Genomic DNA, 22,126 nt, shown 5'->3' with positions numbered 1-22,126 from the left:
TATGTGAGCCACAACCTGAATTTTAATCTTATTATGAAATGTAACTATATGTATAAAGCAATTCTTAGTAAAAGAATTCTTACTATATAGGTGAATAAAGAGCAAACCTGCAAATTGTAAACATATCACTGCTATTTGAAAAGATAATGAAATTATTTTCAGTTTCATGCATCCTTAAAATAAGCTAGGCAGGAGAGCTTCAATCACAATACGTCAAAGTACTAATGCTGTATTACTTACCATTGTGGGAATGACTGGCCACTGTACATGCATCAGAGTACTTACTAAATCTACTTATAAAAGTTAGGCAATTAGTATAATTTTTTTCTACTTTTTTGGCATAAGCAAAGCCCTGGCATAAATACAGCAATAACTTTAGGATATGAGCTATGTCTAACCCTAAGCAACTACATTTTCCTTTCCTTCATCCCTAGATGATTTGGCAGCAATATTACTAGCTCTTAAAAATCCTTACACACTTATTATTCAAATCTTTTAGTAAAACCTAAAAGGAATCAAAATAAGTTAAACTGAACAGCATACCTCTGTGCTATCAGTAAACCATCTCCCCCTACTGCAATCGCTTAATTCTGGTATAATACCAACAAAAAATCATCAGAAATGTGTTCTCTACATACCCGTCTTCATAGTTCCACATAAAAATGTCACTGTCGATAGTCAGCCAAGCTCTGCTGATTTCTGGAAATACTCCCATCATACAATTGCACTGCATATCTGAAGCACTGCTGATGTAAGGACTAAATGTATTTTGGCTAGCAAAGGCAAAATCCCTTTGGGGGCATTTAAAAAAAATTAATATTATTTTATATACAGTAGTACATAAGCGATGTACCATAAACATTCAAAGTTCTTCATACAGAAACTAATTCCACCAGCAACTCTACACAAATGGACCTTGTTACCACTTGAAGCCTTATAAAGGGAATGTGAACAATATCAAAGTTCATTACTGGCAGTCTGACAGAAAGATCAGGGAAGAAGATTATGGAAGAAAAAAGTTCAGTTCTAATATAATGACTTACACAACCTAACACATTATTTTTCATCAGGATACGTCCAAACTGCTCCACTAGCTCTGGGGGAAGTGGGACTCTGCGGACCGAGCTGATCTCTGGAAGATTAGGTATTGACAGCAAACCTGGTCCTTGCAAAGGATAATCCATATCTGACATACCAGAAACAGTAGGGCTACCTGCAATTAAGAAAAGAAAAAAAAAAGCCAAAACGATTAGACTTCTTACAAAGAATGAAAAATTTACAAAAAAGGTTTATATTCTCGTTCTGTGTCTTTACCTGATTGTTTCCTAATTTGTGAAATCTAAGTTAGATTAATAGCATTTCCCATTTTACTTTAGATGAATAATACAGGCCTTCAGACTACGCAGAAAAAATGCCTTGATTCTGCACAGACTTTAAGCATTTAAATACCGCTACTCCCAAGATATGTGTGAACAAAGGTTTCTGCAGGAGCAGGACCATAAACAATAAATCTAAACCTCAAATCAGACACAAGCAAATGGATTTGCAAATAAACACAATAACTCATTTGGACCCCAGCCTATTCTTTACCCCATTTTTACTGTGATACTCTCCAGATCTTTTTTCATTGTATGGCCAGACATTAGATATGCCATGTGAACAAGCCAGGAGCACATTCCTTCACCTAGAAAAGCTGATCTGTGCTCCCAGTATCAAGTTAAAATAGCCATATGTACCCATTATTTTATGTGATATGTATCCATGATGCTGCTAGAGCAGTTACACTTTGGCCATGCACGTCACATGGTATCATAACAGAAAACAGACTCTTTGCTTGTATCCTGACATGTACTGGATATATATTAATTAGGTCATCTACAGCTCTACAGTGCCTCTTCGCAGACGATTTTGCCAGACAGCTGGCACCAATGAAGTAGGCTGTCTCGTTGGACATGATTCAAGGAGGAAATCTTAAAGGCAGAGGAGCAGGCCGTCCCCATGTGCCGCAAGTCGAGCAGGCGGGGGAGAAGACCGGCCTGGCTGGACAGAGAGCTTTAGCTAGAACTCAGGAAAAAAAGGAGAGCCTACCACCTTTGGAAGAAGGGGCAGGCAACTCAGGGGGACTACAAGCATGTGAGGATATGCAGGGAGAAGATCAGAAAGGTGAAGGCACAGCTGGAGCTTAAACTGGCCACTGCCGTTAAAGACAACAAAAAAAGATTTTATAAATATGTCAGTGACAAAAGGAGGGCCAGGGAGAATCTCCTTCCCTTGTTGGATACAGAAGGTAACCTTGCCACAAAGGATAAAGAGAAGGCTGAGGTACTTAAAGCCTTCTTTGCCTCAGTCTTTAATAATCAGACTGGTCATCCTCGGGGTTTTCAGGCCCCTGAGCTGGGAGCTGGAGATAGGATGCAGAGTGAAGTCCCAGTTGTTGAAGAGGTGGCAGTCACCGACCTGCTCCTCCACCTGGATGCTCACTAGTCTACGGGGCCAGACGGGATCCACCTGAGGATACTGAGGAAGCTGGCACAGGAGCTGGCCAAGCCACTCTCCATCATTTATCAGCAGTCCTGGTCAACCAGGGAGGTCCTAGATGACTCAAAGTTAGCAAATGTGACACCCATCTACAAAAAGGGTCGGAAGGAGGATCTGGGGAACTACAGGCCTGTCAGCCTGACCTCGGTGCCGGGGAAAGGTCATGGAGCGGATCATCTTGAGTGCCATTATGCAGCAAGTGCGGGACAACCAAGGGATCAGGCCCAGCCAGCATGGGTTTATGAAAGGCAGGTCCTGCTTCACTAACCTGGTCTCCTTCTATGACAAGGTGACCTGCTTAGTGGATGAGGGGAAGGCTGTGGATGTTGTCTACTTGGACTTCAGCAAGGCCTTTGACACAGTCTCCCACAGCATCCTCCTGGAGAAGCTGACTGCACACAGCTTGGATGGGTGCACTCTACGCTGGGTTAAAAACTGGCTGGATGGCCGAGCCCAGAGAGTGGTGGTGAATGGAGTCAAATCCAGTTGGCAGCCAGTCATGAGTGGCATTCCCCAGGGCTGAGTGTTGGGGCCAGTCCTGTTCAGTATCTTCATTGATGATCTGGACGAAGGGATTGAGTGCACCCTCAGTACGTTTGCAGATGACACCAAGTTGGGTGGAAGTGTTGATCTGCTGGAGGGTAGGAAGGCCCTACAGAGGGACCTGGACAGGCTGGATCGATGGGCTGGGGCCAACTGTGTGAGGTTCAACAAGGCTCAGTGCCGGGTCCTGCACTTGGGTCACAACAGCCCCATGCAACGCTACAGGCTGGGAGAGGAGTGGCTGGAGAGCTGTCTGGCGGAAAAGGACCTGGGGGTGTTGGCTGACAGCTGCCTGAACATGAGCCAGCAGTGTGCTCAGGTGGCCAAGAGGGCCAATGGCATCCTGGCCTGTATCAGGAATAGCATGGCCAGCAGGACCAGGGAGGTGCGAGTGCCCCTGTACTCGGCACTGGTGAGGCCGCACCTCGCATACTGTGTTCAGTTTTGGGCCCCTCACTGCAAGAAGGACATGGAGGTGCTGGAGTGTGTCCAGAGGAGGGCAACGAAGTTGGTGAAGGGTCTGGAGCACATGTCTTATGAGGAGCGGCTGAGGGAGCTGGGGTTGTTTAGCCTGGAGAAGAGGAGGCTGAGAGGAGACCTTATTGCTCTGTACAACTACCTGACAGGAGGTTGTAGCGAGGTGGGGGTTGGTCTCTTCTCCCTAGTAACGAGTGATCGGACGAGAGGAAATGGCCTCAAGCTGCGCCAGGGGAAGTTTAGGTTGGATATTAGGAAAAACTTCTTCACCGAAATGGCGGTCAAGCATTGGAAGAGGCTGCCCAGGGCAGTGGTTGAGTCTCCATCCCTGGAGGTATTTAAAGAACGGATAGGTGTGGTGCTTGAAGATGTGGTATAGATGAACTTGGCAGTTGTAGGTTGACGGTTGGACTCGATGATCTTAAAGGTCTTTTCCAACCTTGATGATTCTATGATTCTATGATGTTTTAAGAACAAATGTTTGAGAGGAGGTATGCCTTACATCATAACTACATGTGGCATACAGCTATAGACAAAGGGAAGTCACTCAAAGAGGCTTAAGAGAGATTTTCAGGCTGCTTGTAACTTAGGGATCGTGCTGGGCACTTAATGCCCCTAAGAGCACTCCGCAAGAGACTTCCCAATAGACAGAATGGAAAACAAATGCCATTTTCTTCATCTTCTGGAGGGAGATGGGGCCGAGGAGCCAACCCAAGCCCGTTCCTCCCGCAGTGCTCCCCCTGTCCTGGAGAGATCCCACATCCACAACTTTCACCCACGCACCAAAGCGTCCAGTACACGACACGCCCCCACCCCTCCCCCCCCAGCCTGAGAAGCCTTCAGACTCAGCCCTGTCGCCCTTCCCGAGAAGGCAGGGCCAGCAGCCGCTGTCCCTGGGGCCTTGCCAGGGAGGCAGCCGCCACGGGGGCGGGGTGGTGCCCGGCCGGCTGCCCGCTGAGGGCCCCCACCCGCGGCCGGCCGGGCAGGGCCCGCCAAGGCCGCCCTGCGGAGGTCGCGGCGCGGCGGGGGGCATCGGGGCGGCTGAGGCGACGAGGGACGGAGACAGAGGGGCCACCGAGCGCTCCTCACCAGGCGCCGGCACCGCCAGCAGCTCGGACAGGTCCGGGTAGCAGCGATCATCCTGGATCTGCCGGTCGATGATGCGGCCCGCGATCTCCAGCGCCTCCTGGGCGGTGGGCGCCGCGGGGCTCATGGCGGCGGGCATGGCGATGCCGATGGCGGGGCCGAGGCCGGGCCGATTCGAACTCCGTGCACGGCCGGAAGGCGCGAGGTCGCCACCCACCGCTCCGCCACCCGCCAAATCCCGGCAGGCCTTGCGCGCGTGACGCGCTACCGCCGCGCCGCTTGCCGCTTCCGCCCGCGGGAAAGAGGGGGAAGTGCCTCCCCGAGCGGCCCGGTGGGCCGCCGCGCCGTCCCTGTGGGCCAGCCGAGGGCCAGGCATGGTCTGTTGTGACGGCCCTCAAAGGCACAGGGCGGCCCCGAGGAGGGCGGTGGGAAGCGGTTCCTGTCAGCGCTGTGTGGGCCTGGGGGGTTCCCCGTCTGCTTGTCTGCTCGGTGGTCGCTGTAGCTCTTGTGGGGCCCCCTGAGACAGCCCAGTCAAAGATAGAATCATAGAATCGTTACGGTTGGAAAAGACCCTTAAGATCATCGAGTCCAACCGTTAACCTAGCACTGCCAAGTCCACCCCTAAACCATGTCCTCGAGCACCACGTCTGCCCGTCTTCTAAATGCCTCCAGGGATGGGGACTCAACCACTTCCCTGGACAGCCTGTTTCAGTGCCTGACCACCCTTTTGGTGAAGAAATTTTTCCTAATATCCAACCTAAACTTCCCTTGGTGCAGCTTGAGGCCATTTCCTCTCATCCTGTCGTTTGTTATTTGGGAGAAGAGACTGACTCCCACCTGGCTACAACCTCCTTTCAGGGAGTTGTAGAGAGCAATACGGTCTCCTCTCAGCCTCCCCTTCTCCAAACTAAACCACCCCAGCTCCCATCAGCCACTCCACTTCATACTGCCAGCCTGATGTGATACTGTGGCAGGACTGTATACATCAGAGTTACTCAAACATACACAGATTTTGTTTGTAGTGATGCAAGTCAAAAACAGTGAGGGGACTCCCCTTCAAAGGCGTGCACAGCGCCTCTGTTTGCAGCCTGGGTGTGGAAGCAGAGTAAATCACCTTTACACTGCGCTGACTGCTGTTTTGCTGGCTGCTGTTTTGCCACAATTTGGCATGACACATCAATGTGACTAGCAGATTGTTAACTTACCAAGGTTGGGCCTCTGTTAAGTGATGTGTCTGCTCTGGACAACGTAGGCATTCCCAAACGGTTGTAGGAAGTCCCAGGGCTGGGTGAAACTTGGTGTGGTGGGTTGACCCTGTCTGGATGCCAGGTGCCCACAAAAGCCGCTCTATCAGTCCCCATCCTCAGCTGGATAGGGGAGAAGAAATATAAGAAAAGGCTTGTGGGTTGAGATAAGGACAGTTTAATGAAAGCACAAGCAAAGGCCACGTGCGGAAAAGCAAAAAGAAAACAAAAAGATTTTATTCTCTACTTCCCATCAGCAGCGATGTCCAGCCACCCCCCGGGAAGCAGGGCTCCAGCATGTGTAGCGGTTGCTCTGGAGGACCAACTCCGTAAAAACAATGAATGCTGCCCCCCAGCCTCTTTTCTCTTAGCTTTTATTACTGAGTGGACGTCATATGGGATGGGATATCCCTTTGGTCAGTCTGGGTCAGCTGTCCTGGCTATGTCCCCTCCCAAGAGACAGCCTTGATGCACCACTCAGCAGCAGCCAAAACAATGGTGTGTTATCAACACCCTTCCAGCTACCAATACAAAGCACAGCACTATGAGGGCTGCTGTGGGGAAAATTAAGTCCATCTCAGCCAGACCCAATACACTTGGATTTCAAGGAATGGCTCTGGTTTGTAAATCATGTTTGCTGTTCTGACTGCACTGACTCTCTGCTCCTGGATCGGTCCAGTGCCCATTCTGGAAAGCTTCATCTATGGGAGAGGCATTTGGCATGAGACAGGACGCTCCCCCCCACCCTGCTTTCCAAATGGAAAACCTGAAGTTAAGTCCCAAACCCTGCAGGGTTTACATGGCAAAATGGGAAATTCTCCCTGCATCTTCTCAAGGTTGAGAAGCTGGCGGCCAGTCACCAGTGGGGTTCCCCAGGGCTTGATTTTAGGGCCAGTGCTCTTGAATGTTTTTAAAAATGATCTGGATGCAGGAGTTGCATGTACATTAAGTTTGCCAATGATACTAAACTAGGAGGAGCTGTGGACTCCCTTGAGGGTAGAGAGGCCTTACAGAGAGATCTGGATAGACTAGAGATCTGGGCAATCACCAGCCATATGAAATTTAACAAGAGCAAGTGCCGGATTCTCCACCAGGGACAGGGTAATCCTGGTTATACGTACACATTGGGGGACGAGAGGCTGGAGAGCAGCCAGATCCAGAAAGAGATCCAGAGGTTTGGGTTGATGGCAAGTTGAATATGAGTCAACAGTGTGCCCTGGCAGCCAAAAGGGGCCACCGTGTCCTGGGGTGCACCAAGCACAGCACAGCTAGCTGGACAAGGGAGGTGATTGTCCCACTCCACCCTGTGCTGGTGTGGCCCCACCTCAAGTGCTGTGTGCAGTTTTGGGCGCCTCAGTGTAAGAAGGACATCAAACTATTGGAGTGTGTGCAGAGGAGGGTGACCAAGATGGTGGAAGGCCTTGAGGGCAAGAGTCAGGAGGAGCAGCTGAGGTCACTTGGCTTGTTCAGCCTGGAGAAGGGTGAGGGGTGCCCTCACGGCAGCCTGCACCTTCCTCACGGGGGGCAGCGGAGGGGAGGTGCTGATCTCCCCTCTCTGGGGACCAGCGACAGGACACGAGGAGATGGAATGAAGCTGCGTGAGGCGAAGGTCAGGTTGGACATTAGGTTCTTCACCGAGAGGGCGGTCGGTCCCTGGGACAGGCTCCCAGGGGAGCGGTCACGGCACCAAGCCTGCCAGAGCTCCAGGAGCGTCTGGACGACGCGCTGAGTCATGCGGCTTAGGTGCAGGCGGCCCTGCGAGGAGCAGGCAGTTGGACTCGGTGACCCTGATGGGTCCCCTCCAGCTCGAGACATGCCGGGACTCTGCCGAGGTTTGGTCGAGGCCTCCCGAGCAGCGACGGGACGGCGGCACAGGGCCGGCGGCCGGCGCCCGCCGCCGGGAGGCGGCACAGGCCGCGGGCCCGGGGCCGGGCCGGGGGGCGGCGCTGGCGGACGGCTCTTCCCGGGCGCCTCGGGCCGCGCCCGGCCGCTTCCTGCCGGCGCCTGTTGTGGTTCCGGGGCAGCCGCAGCATGGAGCCGGCGGCGGAGGGCGGTGAGCGGCGGGGCGGCGCGGGCGGGGCCCGGCCGAGGCCGCCCCGTGCCCCCGGCTGACCCCCGTGGTCTTCTTTCCTCTCTCCTTGCAGACGCTGAGATGCTGGGGGGACCCGACCCGGAGCTGGCGGCCACCATGGGCTTCTCCGGCTTCGGTGCGTTGCGATGCGGGCCGGGGGCTGCCGGGCGGCCGGCTGAGGGGCGCGGGGGGCGGCTGCTTGGGGCCGGCGCCCCTTGGTGGGGAGCCCCGGGGGAGGCTGGCGGTTGGAGGTGGAAACCAAGCGATCGTGCCTGTCTCCCTCCGCCCCCGGCCTGGAGCTGCCGGAGTGCCTGTGGCCAGGGTGAGCCTGTGTTCCAGTCCCCTTTTTCTTCATTTTCAGGGAAAAAAGCTCGGACTTTCGACCTCGAAGCCATGTTTGAGCAAACGAGAAGAACTGCAGTGGAGAGGAGCAGGAAGGTCTTGGGTAAGAAAGGCGACTGTTGTCACCTAATGCATTTTAAAACGCGTGTTGTTTTTCTGTCTTGGGGTGACGTTTGAAGTGTCTCATACTGGCCGTCTAGAGCAACAAATGCAGTTTTGTTCAAGGGAGACAGTCCTAAACAGCTTGGAGCTTGGTAAATAGTAAAGTTATTAATTTACATATGTTGTCTGAGTGTGTAAGAGCAGTGTTCATGTGCAAGGTCCCTGGTGTGAGACATACCCTGTGAGATACAGGAAAAAGGTGAATTTGAACACAAGACTTTTTTTCTTTTACTTAGCTGTGCATTTATTTTGGAAGAGAAGTTGGTACAGTCAGTTTTAATCTAGAGAGAATAGAATAACAAAGGAGAAATGTGTGTCTTATACCAAACAGCAGGTTATATAGCAGCCCACAAATTTGTCTCTGTCTTCTGCCATGCTGGGAGTGGGTAAGTGGCAATTAAGAAAACATAAGTTCTTCACATAAGTCAAGACATCTTGAACTGCATCTTGAATGTGTCCCCTCCCTGCCCCACCCTCCCAAAGGCTTCTAGGGTCTTACCCATAAAGGAAGCACAATGCATTTTGTTGTTTGTAAGATTGATTATTTTACAAAAAATGACAAGGCTTTGTATGTAGTTAAGCTGTTTAACTTAGGAACAAATTTTGGAATTCAGAATATAGTAATCAAAAAGGTGTATGTTTTACAGCTTTTTGTGGGGGTGGAGTAATGTGAGCATTTTATTTTCTGATTTCTGTTGACTTTTAGCTTTTTGGAATACCTGTGATAACTTTTGGAAATGTCTTCTCTGCTACCTGAACTGTGGATAAAAAGAACTGAGATCAAAATATGTTTCCTGGTCCTGTATCTTGCAGGTGTTTGTGTTTCTCTACAGAGGAAAGTGTTTCCTAGCTTTGCTGCAAAACATGTTTTTCTTTTTAGTTTAGTTAACAAGTAGTAAGCAAAAAAAGAAAGTGATGTTTCTTGTATAGAGAGAAAGTAACTTTTCTCTGCTGAACTGAAGTTATTCAAGCACTTTTAGAAATCCAGTAGCTGTACCTGTTACCCTGTCATAATCTCATAATTCTTATTTATACTTTGAAATGGAAGGTTCTCTTTACTTTGATTGTGTTGCAGTGTTCCACAGGGATTCTTTTTCAGTAAGTGAAGTGGGAATAAACCCTTAATACAAACAACTCTCTGTATTTATTTTCCATAAATCGTGTTTAGAGTTCACTTACACCTGCGTATACTTACGTACTAATTTAGTTCCCTGTGCTATGAAAACTTTAAGAACTCTCTGAAGTAATCATACTGTTTTAGTGCAGTGTTGAAAATATTGAAATATCAGCATCCTGATATGATCAATTTATATTTGATAGCATGTACAAACTAACAACTGGAAGGTGTTTGCATTTTCCTTGTGATTTTTTTTTTCTGAGTGATCATTGCAGTAGCAATGGAAATTTAATTTATATGGAAAAATAATCTATTTTCAGATGAAATCCTTTATTTGCTATTGCCTTTTCAAATATTTCATATAGCTCTGAAAATGAGGAAAATTGTCTTTCTGTCCTCAGCAAGCCTCTAATTCTATTATTTTCTAAGAGTCTTGATTATTTGTCATTTATGTGCTCTCCATATTCAGAGGCTCGTGAAAGAGAGAAGGAAGACCAGGCTGAAAAAGAGTTTAGAAGTCCATGCGCTGATTCATCAGCTTCAGCATCCAGTGCAACAGGAGCTGGGTCCACATTAACCCAAAGGTACTTAGATGTGGTGGGAGATTCCATGTAACAGCTTTCTTATCTGAAGAGGGTTTTTGGTGTGGTTTTTTTTTTATTTTTTTGAGAGTATGAGTGTCATTTAAGTTTTGTGAACACGTCTATGTTATCTGAAGTATTTCAGTGGAAATACTGATTTTTAAATTTTTTTAGCTATCTTTCTTAATCTGTCAATATTTGTAAATAGTGACATTGTGTATATTTAATAGTCAGTTTTGCAGTCTCCTCTCTAATCCTGTTGGGTATACTTTTTTAAAAATAAGAACAATGTTATCTGTGGATTTTTTGGAAATATCTGCATGTACTGACTTAATGAGCAGCTATTGTTCTCACCTGTAGATAGAATATACTTGTTCAGGCCTGCTGAAAAAGAAAGCAAAGTGGAGAGCCTCTGTGTGCACATTCTATAGAGTAGTGGTGGGGTTGAGAAAGTATTTTGTTTTGACTTCAGTCTGAAATTTATTCTCAAACTTGCCAATGTTTGCTTGTTATTGACAAACAATAAATGCTACTGCTTTGACAGTTTGAATTCTGAAATGCTGGGAAGTCAAAAGTAGCTGAAGGTAATGGGGGGCACACAACTCCATTGTGTGGCAGGGATTGCAGAGATCAGTGCACTGTAAATTTTTAGGTTTCTGTATCTATGGAAGTCTTAATAACCTGTACAAGACTCTAGTAGACCTATCTATACATATATGTGTCTTGTGGGCTGATAGAGTCTCTATGTGGTAGGTTATTATAAACAAACTCGTAGTGTTTCAGACCGTGAAGAAATTTCTGTTACAAAATTTACTTTTTGACTGTTGCTCTATGGAAAACTAAAATGAGCCATGCACATTCACTGAATTAACTGATCGCACAGTATGCTACCCTATAGATCCTGTGTTATGTCTTGTGCATGAGGGAAAAAAGTTCCGTGCTCCCATTTGCTTTTGGTGATCTTAGATACCTATCTGCTGAAATAATGAAGGATCACAAGAATTTAAATGTAATGTGATTGTGTACTGTATATGGGTGACTTCAATATAAAGAATCAATTAAAACAAATGCTAAGGTGGAAAGCGGTCAGGTGATATAGAGCTTTTCTCTAGTCATCTCATTTCGCTGGCGGACTTGTCAGAAGAGAACTCCAGGGGCTTTGTATAAAGGAAGGTAATAAATACCTTTCAGTATTCTGAGTTATTAGGTAGGCTCTGGTAACTCACCAGCGCTCTGCTGATATTAAGTTCTCTTTTTCTTTTTTTGTTTTCAGCAAGCGTTGAGAAAGGAGGGCATGACACGAAAAGCTCTCCTGGAACTTTTATATTTCCTTATAAAATATGATATGTAGCTTGGTACTTAGTGCTAAAAACAGGAAGCTAGTGAAGGAGACATGCCATTGTGACTCAGCCTTAATGCAGAGGAACAATCCTACAACCTTCAATTTAAGTCTGAAATATAGGACTCTCAGTAGTACTTTTTATAATGTAGATTTTAGTTAGTATGAACTAATATATGTAGCTCGTTCTGTTCTCTGAGAATGGCAACACTTTCCTGAATATAACTTTTTTTAAAATCCCAAGTACAATAATAATAATTATGCTTTGTGAAATGAAAACATCTGCTTGATATAAAGAGAAGAAAACTAAGAAAACAGGGTGGATGATGTGAGGAGAGTGAACACATGGGGGGGATACGTGCACATACTTGCACAACTCTCAGAATGTTTTTTTGTTATTTCCCCTGCCTGTGTGCCATCTGTGCTCTAATGCAGCTTTCTTTTTCCTCTTACAGCTTGTTTCGCTTACTGAGGAGGTAATGAGGGAAAGCAAAAAAACAATTCCTTACACTTCTCTGAATCCTGGGAAAGGGTCTGGCAAACTGGTTTTTCTTTCTTTACAGCCCCTGGTAGAGTAAGACTGTATGACTGAAAGTTTAAGGAAACGCCACTTGTTTTGTCCTTTCTGTCAGCACCGCTCCTGGTTGCTGTCAGAAGGGTAGATGGGCTTTTGGTCTGGCTACTTTGGGATGTTGTTACGTTTGACTTTCTTCCAGTCAGGACAGAGGATGCCAGTAGCTGTAGCTGGAGTACATGGCTGTCCCTGCCAAGCTTAGAGCGTGGTGAAAAATAGCACTGCAGCTCTGGCCATTTCACATGCAGAGTGATTATACTGCCCCTCACAATACTGAAATGTTTGATTTGATCAACGTGTCCTTCCTAGCAAATGAGGGAATGATAAGGATAGGTAATTAGGAAGGAAGCTAGGTAATACAGAAGGATCTGAAAATCTGGGACTCCAGGATTGGAAAGGCCTCATTGAATCATTATGTTGTATACATTTTTCTCAGTGGCAGCTACAGTGTCTGTTTTCTTCCATTCCAAAACTAATTAAATAGTTTGGCTTTTGAGGACAAGATATATGGTTTTCTGGTCTGGGAATGCATATTGACTCTTAAAACACAACTTTTGCACATAGTATTATAAAGTTGTTAGTTTTGGGGATACCTGACTTGAAGAACTTGGAAGGTCCCAATCTGTTCCTCACATGCTGGAAAAGCTTCCTTTTAGTAAAAGAATGTTGATTGCCCCATTGTTGTAGGGTAAGAGAAGCTCTTTTTATTTGAGGTAAATTTATTAGATAATTGTATTCTGGTCTAGGTCTTTAAATGTCTCTCATCACTATGCAAAACAAAGTTTGTATGTAGAGGTAATATCTTTTATTAGGCTAGTAAATAGAGTTGGAAAAATCAGACAAGCTTTCAAGCATGCAAACCCTTCTCATCACTGTAACATCTGAGGACCTAATTCATGTTAGTTTTAGTTTGTTTTGATTTCTTCCTAAAATAGAATTTCAATTGCTTGTCCAACACAAATACTTGCTCTGTAACCTACTACCTGCTTGCTGTACAGCTGGTTTGGGGGGTGCAGTTAGGCTGCATTCTCTGTCACATAGTTTAGAAAATATTTTCTTAATCCTTTATTATATTCTTAAATTTATGTGTTTTTATTATAGTTTTTAAGTGATAACTTAAACTTTAAAAAAAACCCCAATGCCTCTGTACTCTTCTTTTTTTATTTTCTTTGTTAAACTATCTTTTGCAGTCTGCCCACTTAAAAACTCATGCTCTTAAAATATAAGCTCCCAAACAAAGTCTTGCAATTTGAGCTTATCTCACTGGATCTGAAAGGAACATCTGATTTCCACTGCAAGGTATCACTGTAATGATACACTGTATCTAGACAAAGGGCAGAGATTTCTGCTTATCACTTCTAGGCCTTCTTCTGGTTTGAATACCACCTGCTTGATAACTACCAGCAGAGGGAGCACATTTATTTTTAATAAACTGAATGAATGTGGACTAAATAGCTCTACTTTTCCAAAATTTGCCAATGCCAGAAATAATGTATTCACACAACTGATTTGGACAACAGCAAAATGATAATTTAGTGTAACTTTTAGAATCTAGATTTGTGACAGTCATTTTCGACTAAATATTCAATACTGATTCCTTGTTATTCTTTACCAGCATTATAAATAAGTGCCATGCTTTTGTTCTCACTCTCCTTGTGAGCCTGGGCGATTACTGTTTTGAGTTCCACCCAGCCAACAGAGGTGCAGGGAATCTGCACAAACTGCAACTTGAAGCAGAATCTTGAAAATGCTCTGTGACAATATATTCTGTTGGCTTCTAAGCAATATTGAAATCCATACTAATGACGTGGTACTGCTGTTTTTGCAATCTGTCTAACTTTTTCTTTATTTTGTCCAGTTTTTTGAATTGTCACTGTGGTATTCCTTTTTTTAAAGCTTTGCTTATGCTTTCAAGATGATGGTGGGCCTACATTGTGTTAGTAAAAATTAGTTTATGTTTTGCTGCTAATTTCAGTGTTTACAAATTTACTACGGTGCTCAACATCTTTTATCTGAAAATTCCTATGGTGGTGCTGATGTTCTTGAAATAGTGACTTTCAAAATTTTTCCATGCAGAGAGACAGCCTGTAGTGAAAGTGAAGGTAGCTCAGATGAAGAGTTAACTGGTCCTTCCATGCAATCCCAGACTTCTGCTCAAGGCCCAGCTGAGGATACTGATGATGATGAAGATGATGAATTCATTGGGCCACCACTTCCGCCTGGGTTCAAGGATAGTGATGACGATAATGACAATGATGATACAGAGGAGGAAGATAATGTAAGTATTTTGTTCCTCTTTAATGTTTTGATGCTTATGACTTACTATTGATCTGTATTGGGAATTCTCTTAACTTTTAGCTGTTATGGCACTGTGGAGTGAGTCCATATTCCTGAGGGCATCATAAATTGAGCAGATTTCAGTTGCTGTGGATCAGCTGTATTGACATCACTACTTCTTTTCTGCCAGTTTTCGTCTGTTCTCCCATCTCAGATGTGCTGGTTCATACATTTGCAACTCATAGTAAAGTCTTAAAATACAGTGCTTTATCAAAAAAGTTTATCAAACATGAATGTCTCCAACAATCAGAATAATAATTCCTGTCTTGAAAAGTACTTACATTTATTGATGCTGAAGGAAATCTTTAGTATTGCTGAGTTTTGTCTCTAAGTACTTTTCAACCTATTTCAGTATCATCCAGAGTGTTAGCGTGTACACAGATTGTGGTGAACCCAGATGCTTGTCATTTTGGAAAAAACCCACAATATATTACACAAAGAACAACAACTTCTGAAAGTACCTTCTAAGAGCTGCTAGCTTTGTGCATGTATGTACTAGGAAGTGGTAAATCTCAAAATGCATGCTTGTTCGCACAGGTGTTTTGTTCTTTCTTTGGGGTCTCATCAGAATGCCCTTATAAATCACAGCTCTCCCTAGCTGTCCCCATTTCTCTTCCCGGAAAAAAAACCCCACAGTCTTTTGCTCTGCTCTCAGCACTTCTGAAGCTTGTAACTGCCTTATAGCACTGAATAATCGAAGTCACACAGGCAGAAACAACCAGGCTTGGGAACAAGGTCCTGCCAGGTATCTTTAACATTTGGGAGAGTAAAAGTTCTCCAAGGTGCTCAAAGGATGTCAGTGTATATGACACTAAAATAAAACAGTGTAAACTTGAAATCGTGTTATATCCTGGCAACCCCAGGTTACGCCTCATGTCTGCTAATATTTCATTGAACTATTGCACAAAACTTTGCATCAGAAATCTCTTGTAGCTATTCATCCTGATCTTTTCTACACAGACTTTATTGTTCCTTGCTTTGTTCCTATGTTACGTCCTTACTTATTTTCTTAAACAACGGAGATTTGAAAACACCAGAACTATAGGCAGCAGTTGTCTTAGGGGGAAAAAAAAAAGGAAGTTATGTTTCTGTGGATTGCCTTCTTGTCAGGGTCTTAAGGAATTAAGTTAATTTCTAAACTGAGTATCTCTAGATTGTTCTTCCTAATAATTAAGAGAATTTTGCAGGTGTTGGAAAATCATAGAGAATTTTGATTAAAACCCACACTTAACAGATTAGCTAAATAACGGTGGTTCACTTCTTATACCTAAATTTTTCTTGTAACTCATGCCAGAAATTACTTGGGTTTTCTTTTGCAAATGAGAATTGGTACAAGTAGCTTGTGGTTGGACCATAATTTTGTTGTAGGACTGGATTAAAATTCAGGAAAACTTTTCCCATGGTTGCATGGTCCGTTAGAGGTGTCACTTTCTGTGGTTAGTAAAAAGCATTATATATTTACCCTGCTGTAATTCCATTCTGAAGTTATATATATACCTTTCAATTAAGTGTCTTGGCAATTGTCTTGCGTACTTATGCCAAATTAGCAAAATTATTCAGTTGTGTCTAAGAAAGTTTCACCACATTGGTCAAATAAGCTATAATGGAAATACACTAAATATTCAACATCTGGTTTATTGCATCATCAGTGGAAGGCTGGCATCCTTTGACATCTTTTTTGTTGAGTAATTTTGGTTGAGTAATTTTATTAGGTTCACATGAATCAAGAGTCCTATACATACTACTCTTCCAGTTTATGGTATAATCACCTCTTTTGTCTCAGTAGTGAGTTGTATGTAGATTCCTAAATGTAATTATGTTTGAACTATAGATTAGTACAAAGCTGTAGCAGACTCCTTCATATGTTTATGGAAGAAATGAGGTCTTGTAGGAGAAAATAATTAAGTGCTAAACACTCATTTACGTAGTAGCATAGCATTGTGAGAGAAAAGTATTACTTAATAATTGACAAATTGTAGGAAGATGCATAACATCTCTTAAGTGGTAAAACTATATATTTTTGGAGGCAATACATATATTCCACAGAACAGGGTAAGGCTTTTAGTAGTAGAGGTAGCTTCTGAAGAGAAGAGGGAGTTATCAGTAACATAATAGAAAATATATATTTCTTCTTAATCCCTCTGTGCTATAGTGTGCTGTGTACCTAATTTCTGTTGTCCTCCATCAAAGATGGCTGCACCTTAGTAGGGATTTGTGCACTGAAATCTCTAAAATGCAGTCTATTATACATGTAAATAACTTTGGAAAAAGTAACTGAATTGTTACTTTAACTTGATGACTGTTGTGTGCCAATGAGAGATGGATTTTAAAAAAAAATTTATATAAGTGCTTGTACGCCTATCAGATTTATGGATTCTGAGCACTGAATATAATTTATTTTCATTATCTCTTTCCAAACAGCAGTGTGCATCTTGTTTAGCGAAACTCTTGCTTTAGTTCTGTAAACTTCTCTAGAATGCCAAAGGGAAAACAATGTGTGGAAACAGCTGATTTTACTTCAACCTGTCTTTCTCAGTAGTTGCTTTGTTTGCTAGTTGACTGTTTTAATTTCTAGCAAGATCGTGGTATTAATTTTTTATTTATATGTATTTGAATAATGCTACAACTGGCTTGAAAAAATGGAGTTACTGGAAACCAGAGTTAAAAGACCCTGATGAAAAGTTTCAGACAGAAAGGTAACTTGCAGACTGGTGTGATTTAAGTTTGTCTGAACTTAAGACAATAGTTACAAAACAGTCTAGAATAGATTTGGTTGAGAATAAGCAGAGCAACAGAAATATGAGACTTGTGGGTTTTCAGTCTAAACAGTTAATTTATATCTGGGAAGATTTTGTGTCAGTGTGGATGCCAGAGGCCTTTGGGGTCTAGAGCCTCCCCTTACTGCTGCTCATGAACTCAGTTATTTTCTTTCCTGTGAAGGGAATCAGGAAGCAGCTGTGCTTTCCTGATTTCCTGTTGATCGATTGGTGATCACAGTATGATCCTGTGAGCCCCAAGGAAGGCAGGTGTTACTGTTATGAGAACTCTGTGATTCCTTTTTCTTGCTTGTACATCAGGCTGTGGTTGGTACACATGGGGGCAGAACTGGGAGAGGAGAAACGGAAAGCTCCATTGAATAATTCTTTTGTTTTGTTTCCAGATGTGCTGTGAGACTGTCTCTCGTTTGTTATCATATTTTGCTGCTGAAGTAACTTCTTTAAAACACAAGTATCTATATTTTTGACCCTGAAGGAAACAAATTTTTCTTTAATAGTTGTATGAGTTGCAGTTCTGTAATCTGAAGTCTTCTGAACTTTGTATAATATATAAAATGCATCAAAGTACTGGCTTTGCCCTGGTAGCTTGCCACTGTCTCTCAAGCCTGACTTTAGATATGGTTTTTGTTATAGGAACATTGTTTTTCCCTCATTGCTTGTTCAGTTGTTTTTGCTTTTTTATGAGAGACTGTCAATAGGGACATTTGTCAAAATTGCTTGCTATGAGGTCAGCATCTTTTGAGTCCGGGGTTGGCCCAGGACTGCCCAGCTCACATTGGGTATTTTACTGAATAATCATCAGGTGGAAGGAGTAGCTGGTGATTATTGTCCTTGATGGGAATTTTTCGTACCTTATTGGTGTTTTTATAGGAAAACGGATAACAGCAGTTAATTGCTGAATGTTTTGAATCAGCACTGTTAGTGTTGGAGTATTACACCTTTCTGTAATTTACATTTACATGTGATACAAACTGAGCATAAATTTTTGAGGAGAGACATAGATACTGTATTACATCTGTGAATTCTGCCTTGAGTTACTTTTCCCTCTGAATTTATGTAAGTTCATTTTATATACTCAAGTCGTTGTGGTAGCTGTTATAAAGCATTTTCTGTGTTTGATTAAATTCTGTGTTAGTACTGATGGTAGTTATAGTTAACAAATAACTATTTAGATTTAATTACTTATTCATTTAGTATAATTCACCTCCATTTGTGCCAGAAGTGATGATTCCTAACAAGGCACAATATGCTTATAAGTACTTACACAAATATTTTACAGTCTTGTTTTGTAGTAGTGTAAGGAATACTTCTGTATCAAGTATATTTTAGGGACAATAGCTACACTTGGTATCAATTCCCTCTGGTATTTTCCTCTTGTTATGGTTTTCTTTTTTATATGAAAGGCTTGCATTAATTCGGGAAGTGAGTAAAATGAGAGGAAGAGTTGCCTATTGTGATCTATTGAATTATGTCTATTGTGTGATCTGTTGTCTGTTGAATTGTGATCAGTGCGTTTCTGTAGTGCTTTTTCTCCTACCGGTGTAAAAACCTGGTTGGATTGCCAGTGCCAGTTTTTCACATGGTTGTAAGCTGAGAAGGGGAGGGAGGAAGCAGAGCATCTCCTGTAGTCTGAAGCTTTTCAGGTTTGGTTTCTATCCCCAAAAGTACACCTTTCTGGAAAACTTGAAGAAAATATTTTTGCTTCCAAGTAGGGATGTTCTAAAAGAGAAAACAGCTTGTTTTGCAGAGGGCAGATTCTTAACGAGGGCAATACTTCATGTGGTAAATTTTGAGGTTGGGAGATACAGTACAGTCTTTGCCAACTTTTTTGCCCTGGCAAGATGCACTGGGAGCATATCCAGTGTTTCTGCAATCAAAATAAAATCTGGCTGGAGTGGGACAGGAGACTAGCCAAAGCAGTCATGTCGGGGTTGGTAGGTGGACAGCTTTAAATCTAGGATGTAAGCATTTTTCAAGGTAGTGGATGACACCTATTACAAGACGTTAGAGAGAGAGTGTGTATTTATTAACGTTCTCTTCTACGTGTCATTAGGAAATGTGCTGAGATCTTTAACAGAACTTAATGGAGTGCTAGCATCTTGTGACACTTTTCCTCACTAGAAGTAACAGGTATAGAGGTGGTTGTTGGAAGAATTTGCTAGATGGATTTACAAGGCTTTATCTTCTGTCTGGAGCTTAGTTACAGTTGATTCTCCTTTGGAGTGGAGAACTATTTCTCCCTGCAGTACCAAAGGGATACTAATCATGTTGTAATTATGTCCCTGAAACAAGTACAGCCTTGAGCCTCTCCAAGGCTGTACTCTGATTTCGGCGTATTTCCAAAATGATAACGTAGCTGTATTCCAAGTTTTAGAGTTGTTTTGAGACACTTTTAAATTTTTGCAGAGGTTTAACAGGACATACCAGTAATACTCATTTGTTCGGAATGGAAGAAAGCCATTTCCTGCTGATTTAGATGGAGAATTTAAGTAGACTGTAATTGCTCCAATTAGAATTTGGCTATGGTACCAGGCTAAAAATCATGGTGTTGTAAAAATAAATAAACGTTATGGGAATTTTTAGTCGTCCTAAGGAGTTATAACATTTAGGCTGAGGATTGTCTGTCCTGGTAACTGCTGAATCTTATTTACCCAGTCATGTTTCATCTTGTCTAAAGAAGAAAAAGTGAAGTAAGCTGAACAAAGCAATTTTTGTGTGCACAACAGAGACAGAAAAGTGTGGGTTTGAGGATGAGAGGCATTATTTTTTAACTACTTCTAGTCATTGATGCATTGATGAAAAATTGGTAGTGATTACTGTTGCTTTCAATTCCCTTTTGTGTTACCTTCCTATATAATCATGAGGAAAATACTTTTGTCATATATGTGCATAATATGTTCTTTGGTCTTGACAGTATTTCTGCTGTAAAAATCAGGAAAACATATTTTCTTTATATTAAACTTGGAACAAGTCATAGAATTTTTGTTAAGGATCATTGATGTAGTTACTGGTGTTGCAAAGAATCAGAAAGATTATATCAGAAGTGAGTTAGAAAGGATTTGCAAGCTTCACAAAAATTAAAAGAAAACAAAATCAAATGCCTAAATTTTGTGTAACAAAGCTCAGTGTAAGAATGTGAGAGATTCAGGCAGAAGCTGGAATGGAAGGAATACTTAACATAAGAAGCAGAGAACATCATATGGACAATGTACAAGAGGAAGCTAACAGGGTAATTCCCTTAGGGAATGTTTACCTTTCATAAAAAAGCATGGGGTATTTGCTCCTCTCCTCTCCAACCCAATGCCCCAGAGTTTGTGATTACCAGTTGTCCCCAGAGAAAACGAATGTATTTACAAGATCTGTATTTATCAATTCTGCAGAGCATAGTAAGGCTGAGACTTCTCTGCTGTATATCATGCCATGCCTTTTTGGTGGCATGGTATTTGTTTTAATTAGTCAGTAATATGACTGAATATGGGAAGTTTTAGAATGTTACCTCTACAGATAGATACTTACTCTTATGAGTTTGTTTCTAGAAATATTTTATGAGAAAATTAATAGGTACATATTTGTTGACTTCAAGGTACTTAAAATTAGAGAGAGGTGACTTTAATAGTATTAAATAAAATGTGATATAGAACGTAATTATTGTTACTACTGTCGTTTTTAACAAAGTTCAGAGATCTTCTTATGTCCTCTTTTTACTCTTCACCAGCTCCTTTAGAGACCCTTTTGCTAGGTCAGCCTGACCTGATGGAGCCTGTAGAAAACTTATTTAGGAGCTGCTGGTACCACTTCTGTATGTGGAAAGGGAACTGCTAACAGTGATGCAAAGTGTTCTTCGTCTCTGGGCCAGATACACAGCGGCTGTAGAATCTCCTATGCTTGAAACATGGGATCCTCATGCTCATCTCCCCTGAGACCCTTGGTTTCTTTATAGCCAGAAGATTTTGTGGAAGCTAATGTCTTCTGCTGTCGTTAGAGGGAGAGTAGATTTTTTTTTTTTTTTTCCTGTCAGGTATGTTTAAGGCATGGGTAACCTTGAGGCTGTACAATTCTGTGACCTACCTCTTAAGAAAAAAAATTCTAAGTCTTTCTAAGCACATATTCTAAATGCGTATCTCAGTCACAAGACCATACTTTCAATATAGCATTATTTAACAAGAATATATAGTTGGAAATGTTAGGAAATTCTATTTATGCAATGGTATATGAACATCTGATCCTAAATACTACTTTACTTCCAGTAGAAGTTGGGATCTTTGCAGGTGAAGAGACTGAAATGGAATTATTGAGAACGCTTAAACAGTAAAAACAAAGTGGTGACTACCTTCTTACATGATGCTTTTGTTGGCAATTGCAACAAATTTCCAATGTACTTTCATAAAGAAGCACAAATAGCATATTGTTTCTATCAGTGTTAGAATATATAAAATATTTCTAAATTTGGAAAGGGAGCTAGCAGTGATACTAACACTGTATTCAACACTGTTGGCATCACTGTGGAATACATAAATGGAAGACGGCAGGTTTTCTTTGTATCTGGCATGAGTGTTATCTTTTTAGAAAAAGTTGTTTATGCTCTAAACAGAATAATGAGAAATACAGGTATAGAGAACTCTTGCTTGAATGAAGAGGAACATGAAGTGAATGATAACAAGTATTTGAAATATTTATGGTGGGGATGATTAAATAATTTAGAAGGGCTGTATTTGAAAGAAGAGTGTAGGTGACATGCAGTTACATTTCCTTTCCAAAACAAGTCTTCACAGGATTTTCGATTAACAAATGATTTATGTTAAACTGTTGGAACTGCAGACTGCTCCAGTGGTATCCTTGGAGAGCAATTTTGTTGACTCTTGGAATGTCTGCTGTTTATTTAAAAGATGGCTTTGGATTTTTATGAATGTGAGACTACCACATGTAATGTTTTACAAC

The 22,126-nt window shown here is 42.6% G+C and overlaps 2 protein-coding genes across 4 annotated transcripts in view; one reads left to right on the top strand and one right to left on the bottom strand.

The window, feature by feature from the left end:
- NUP155 (nucleoporin 155) overlaps positions 1 to 4,871 on the bottom strand; it is a 38,377-nt gene extending 33,506 nt beyond the window's left edge. For both annotated transcript variants that reach the window (XM_087741070.1, XM_087741071.1), the window contains exons 1-3: positions 4,648 to 4,871; positions 1,076 to 1,213; positions 639 to 735 (exon numbers count right to left, since the gene is read on the bottom strand). In XM_087741070.1, coding sequence (XP_087597196.1) covers positions 639 to 735; positions 1,076 to 1,213; positions 4,648 to 4,783 — 371 coding nt within the window. In that variant the 5' untranslated portion in view covers positions 4,784 to 4,871. The remainder of the gene's footprint in view (positions 1 to 638; positions 736 to 1,075; positions 1,214 to 4,647) is intronic.
- A 2,958-nt stretch (positions 4,872 to 7,829) lies between these two features.
- Positions 7,830 to 22,126, top strand: part of WDR70 (WD repeat domain 70) — a 136,049-nt gene continuing 121,752 nt past the window's right edge. The window contains exons 1-6 of one of the 2 annotated variants that reach the window (XM_087741068.1): positions 7,830 to 7,941; positions 8,033 to 8,095; positions 8,321 to 8,404; positions 10,050 to 10,164; positions 11,956 to 11,976; positions 14,151 to 14,352. In XM_087741068.1, coding sequence (XP_087597194.1) covers positions 7,920 to 7,941; positions 8,033 to 8,095; positions 8,321 to 8,404; positions 10,050 to 10,164; positions 11,956 to 11,976; positions 14,151 to 14,352 — 507 coding nt within the window. In that variant the 5' untranslated portion in view covers positions 7,830 to 7,919. The remainder of the gene's footprint in view (positions 7,942 to 8,032; positions 8,096 to 8,320; positions 8,405 to 10,049; positions 10,165 to 11,955; positions 11,977 to 14,150; positions 14,353 to 22,126) is intronic. The other variant, XM_087741069.1, reaches the window with a different exon arrangement.

This window comes from Nipponia nippon, unplaced genomic scaffold (genome assembly GCF_047370975.1).
Source record: "Nipponia nippon isolate SJK-2023a ecotype South Korea unplaced genomic scaffold, ASM4737097v1 scaffold_71, whole genome shotgun sequence".
Classification (NCBI taxonomy): Eukaryota; Metazoa; Chordata; class Aves; order Pelecaniformes; family Threskiornithidae; genus Nipponia; species Nipponia nippon.
This window is presented reverse-complemented; position numbering and strand designations above follow the sequence as displayed.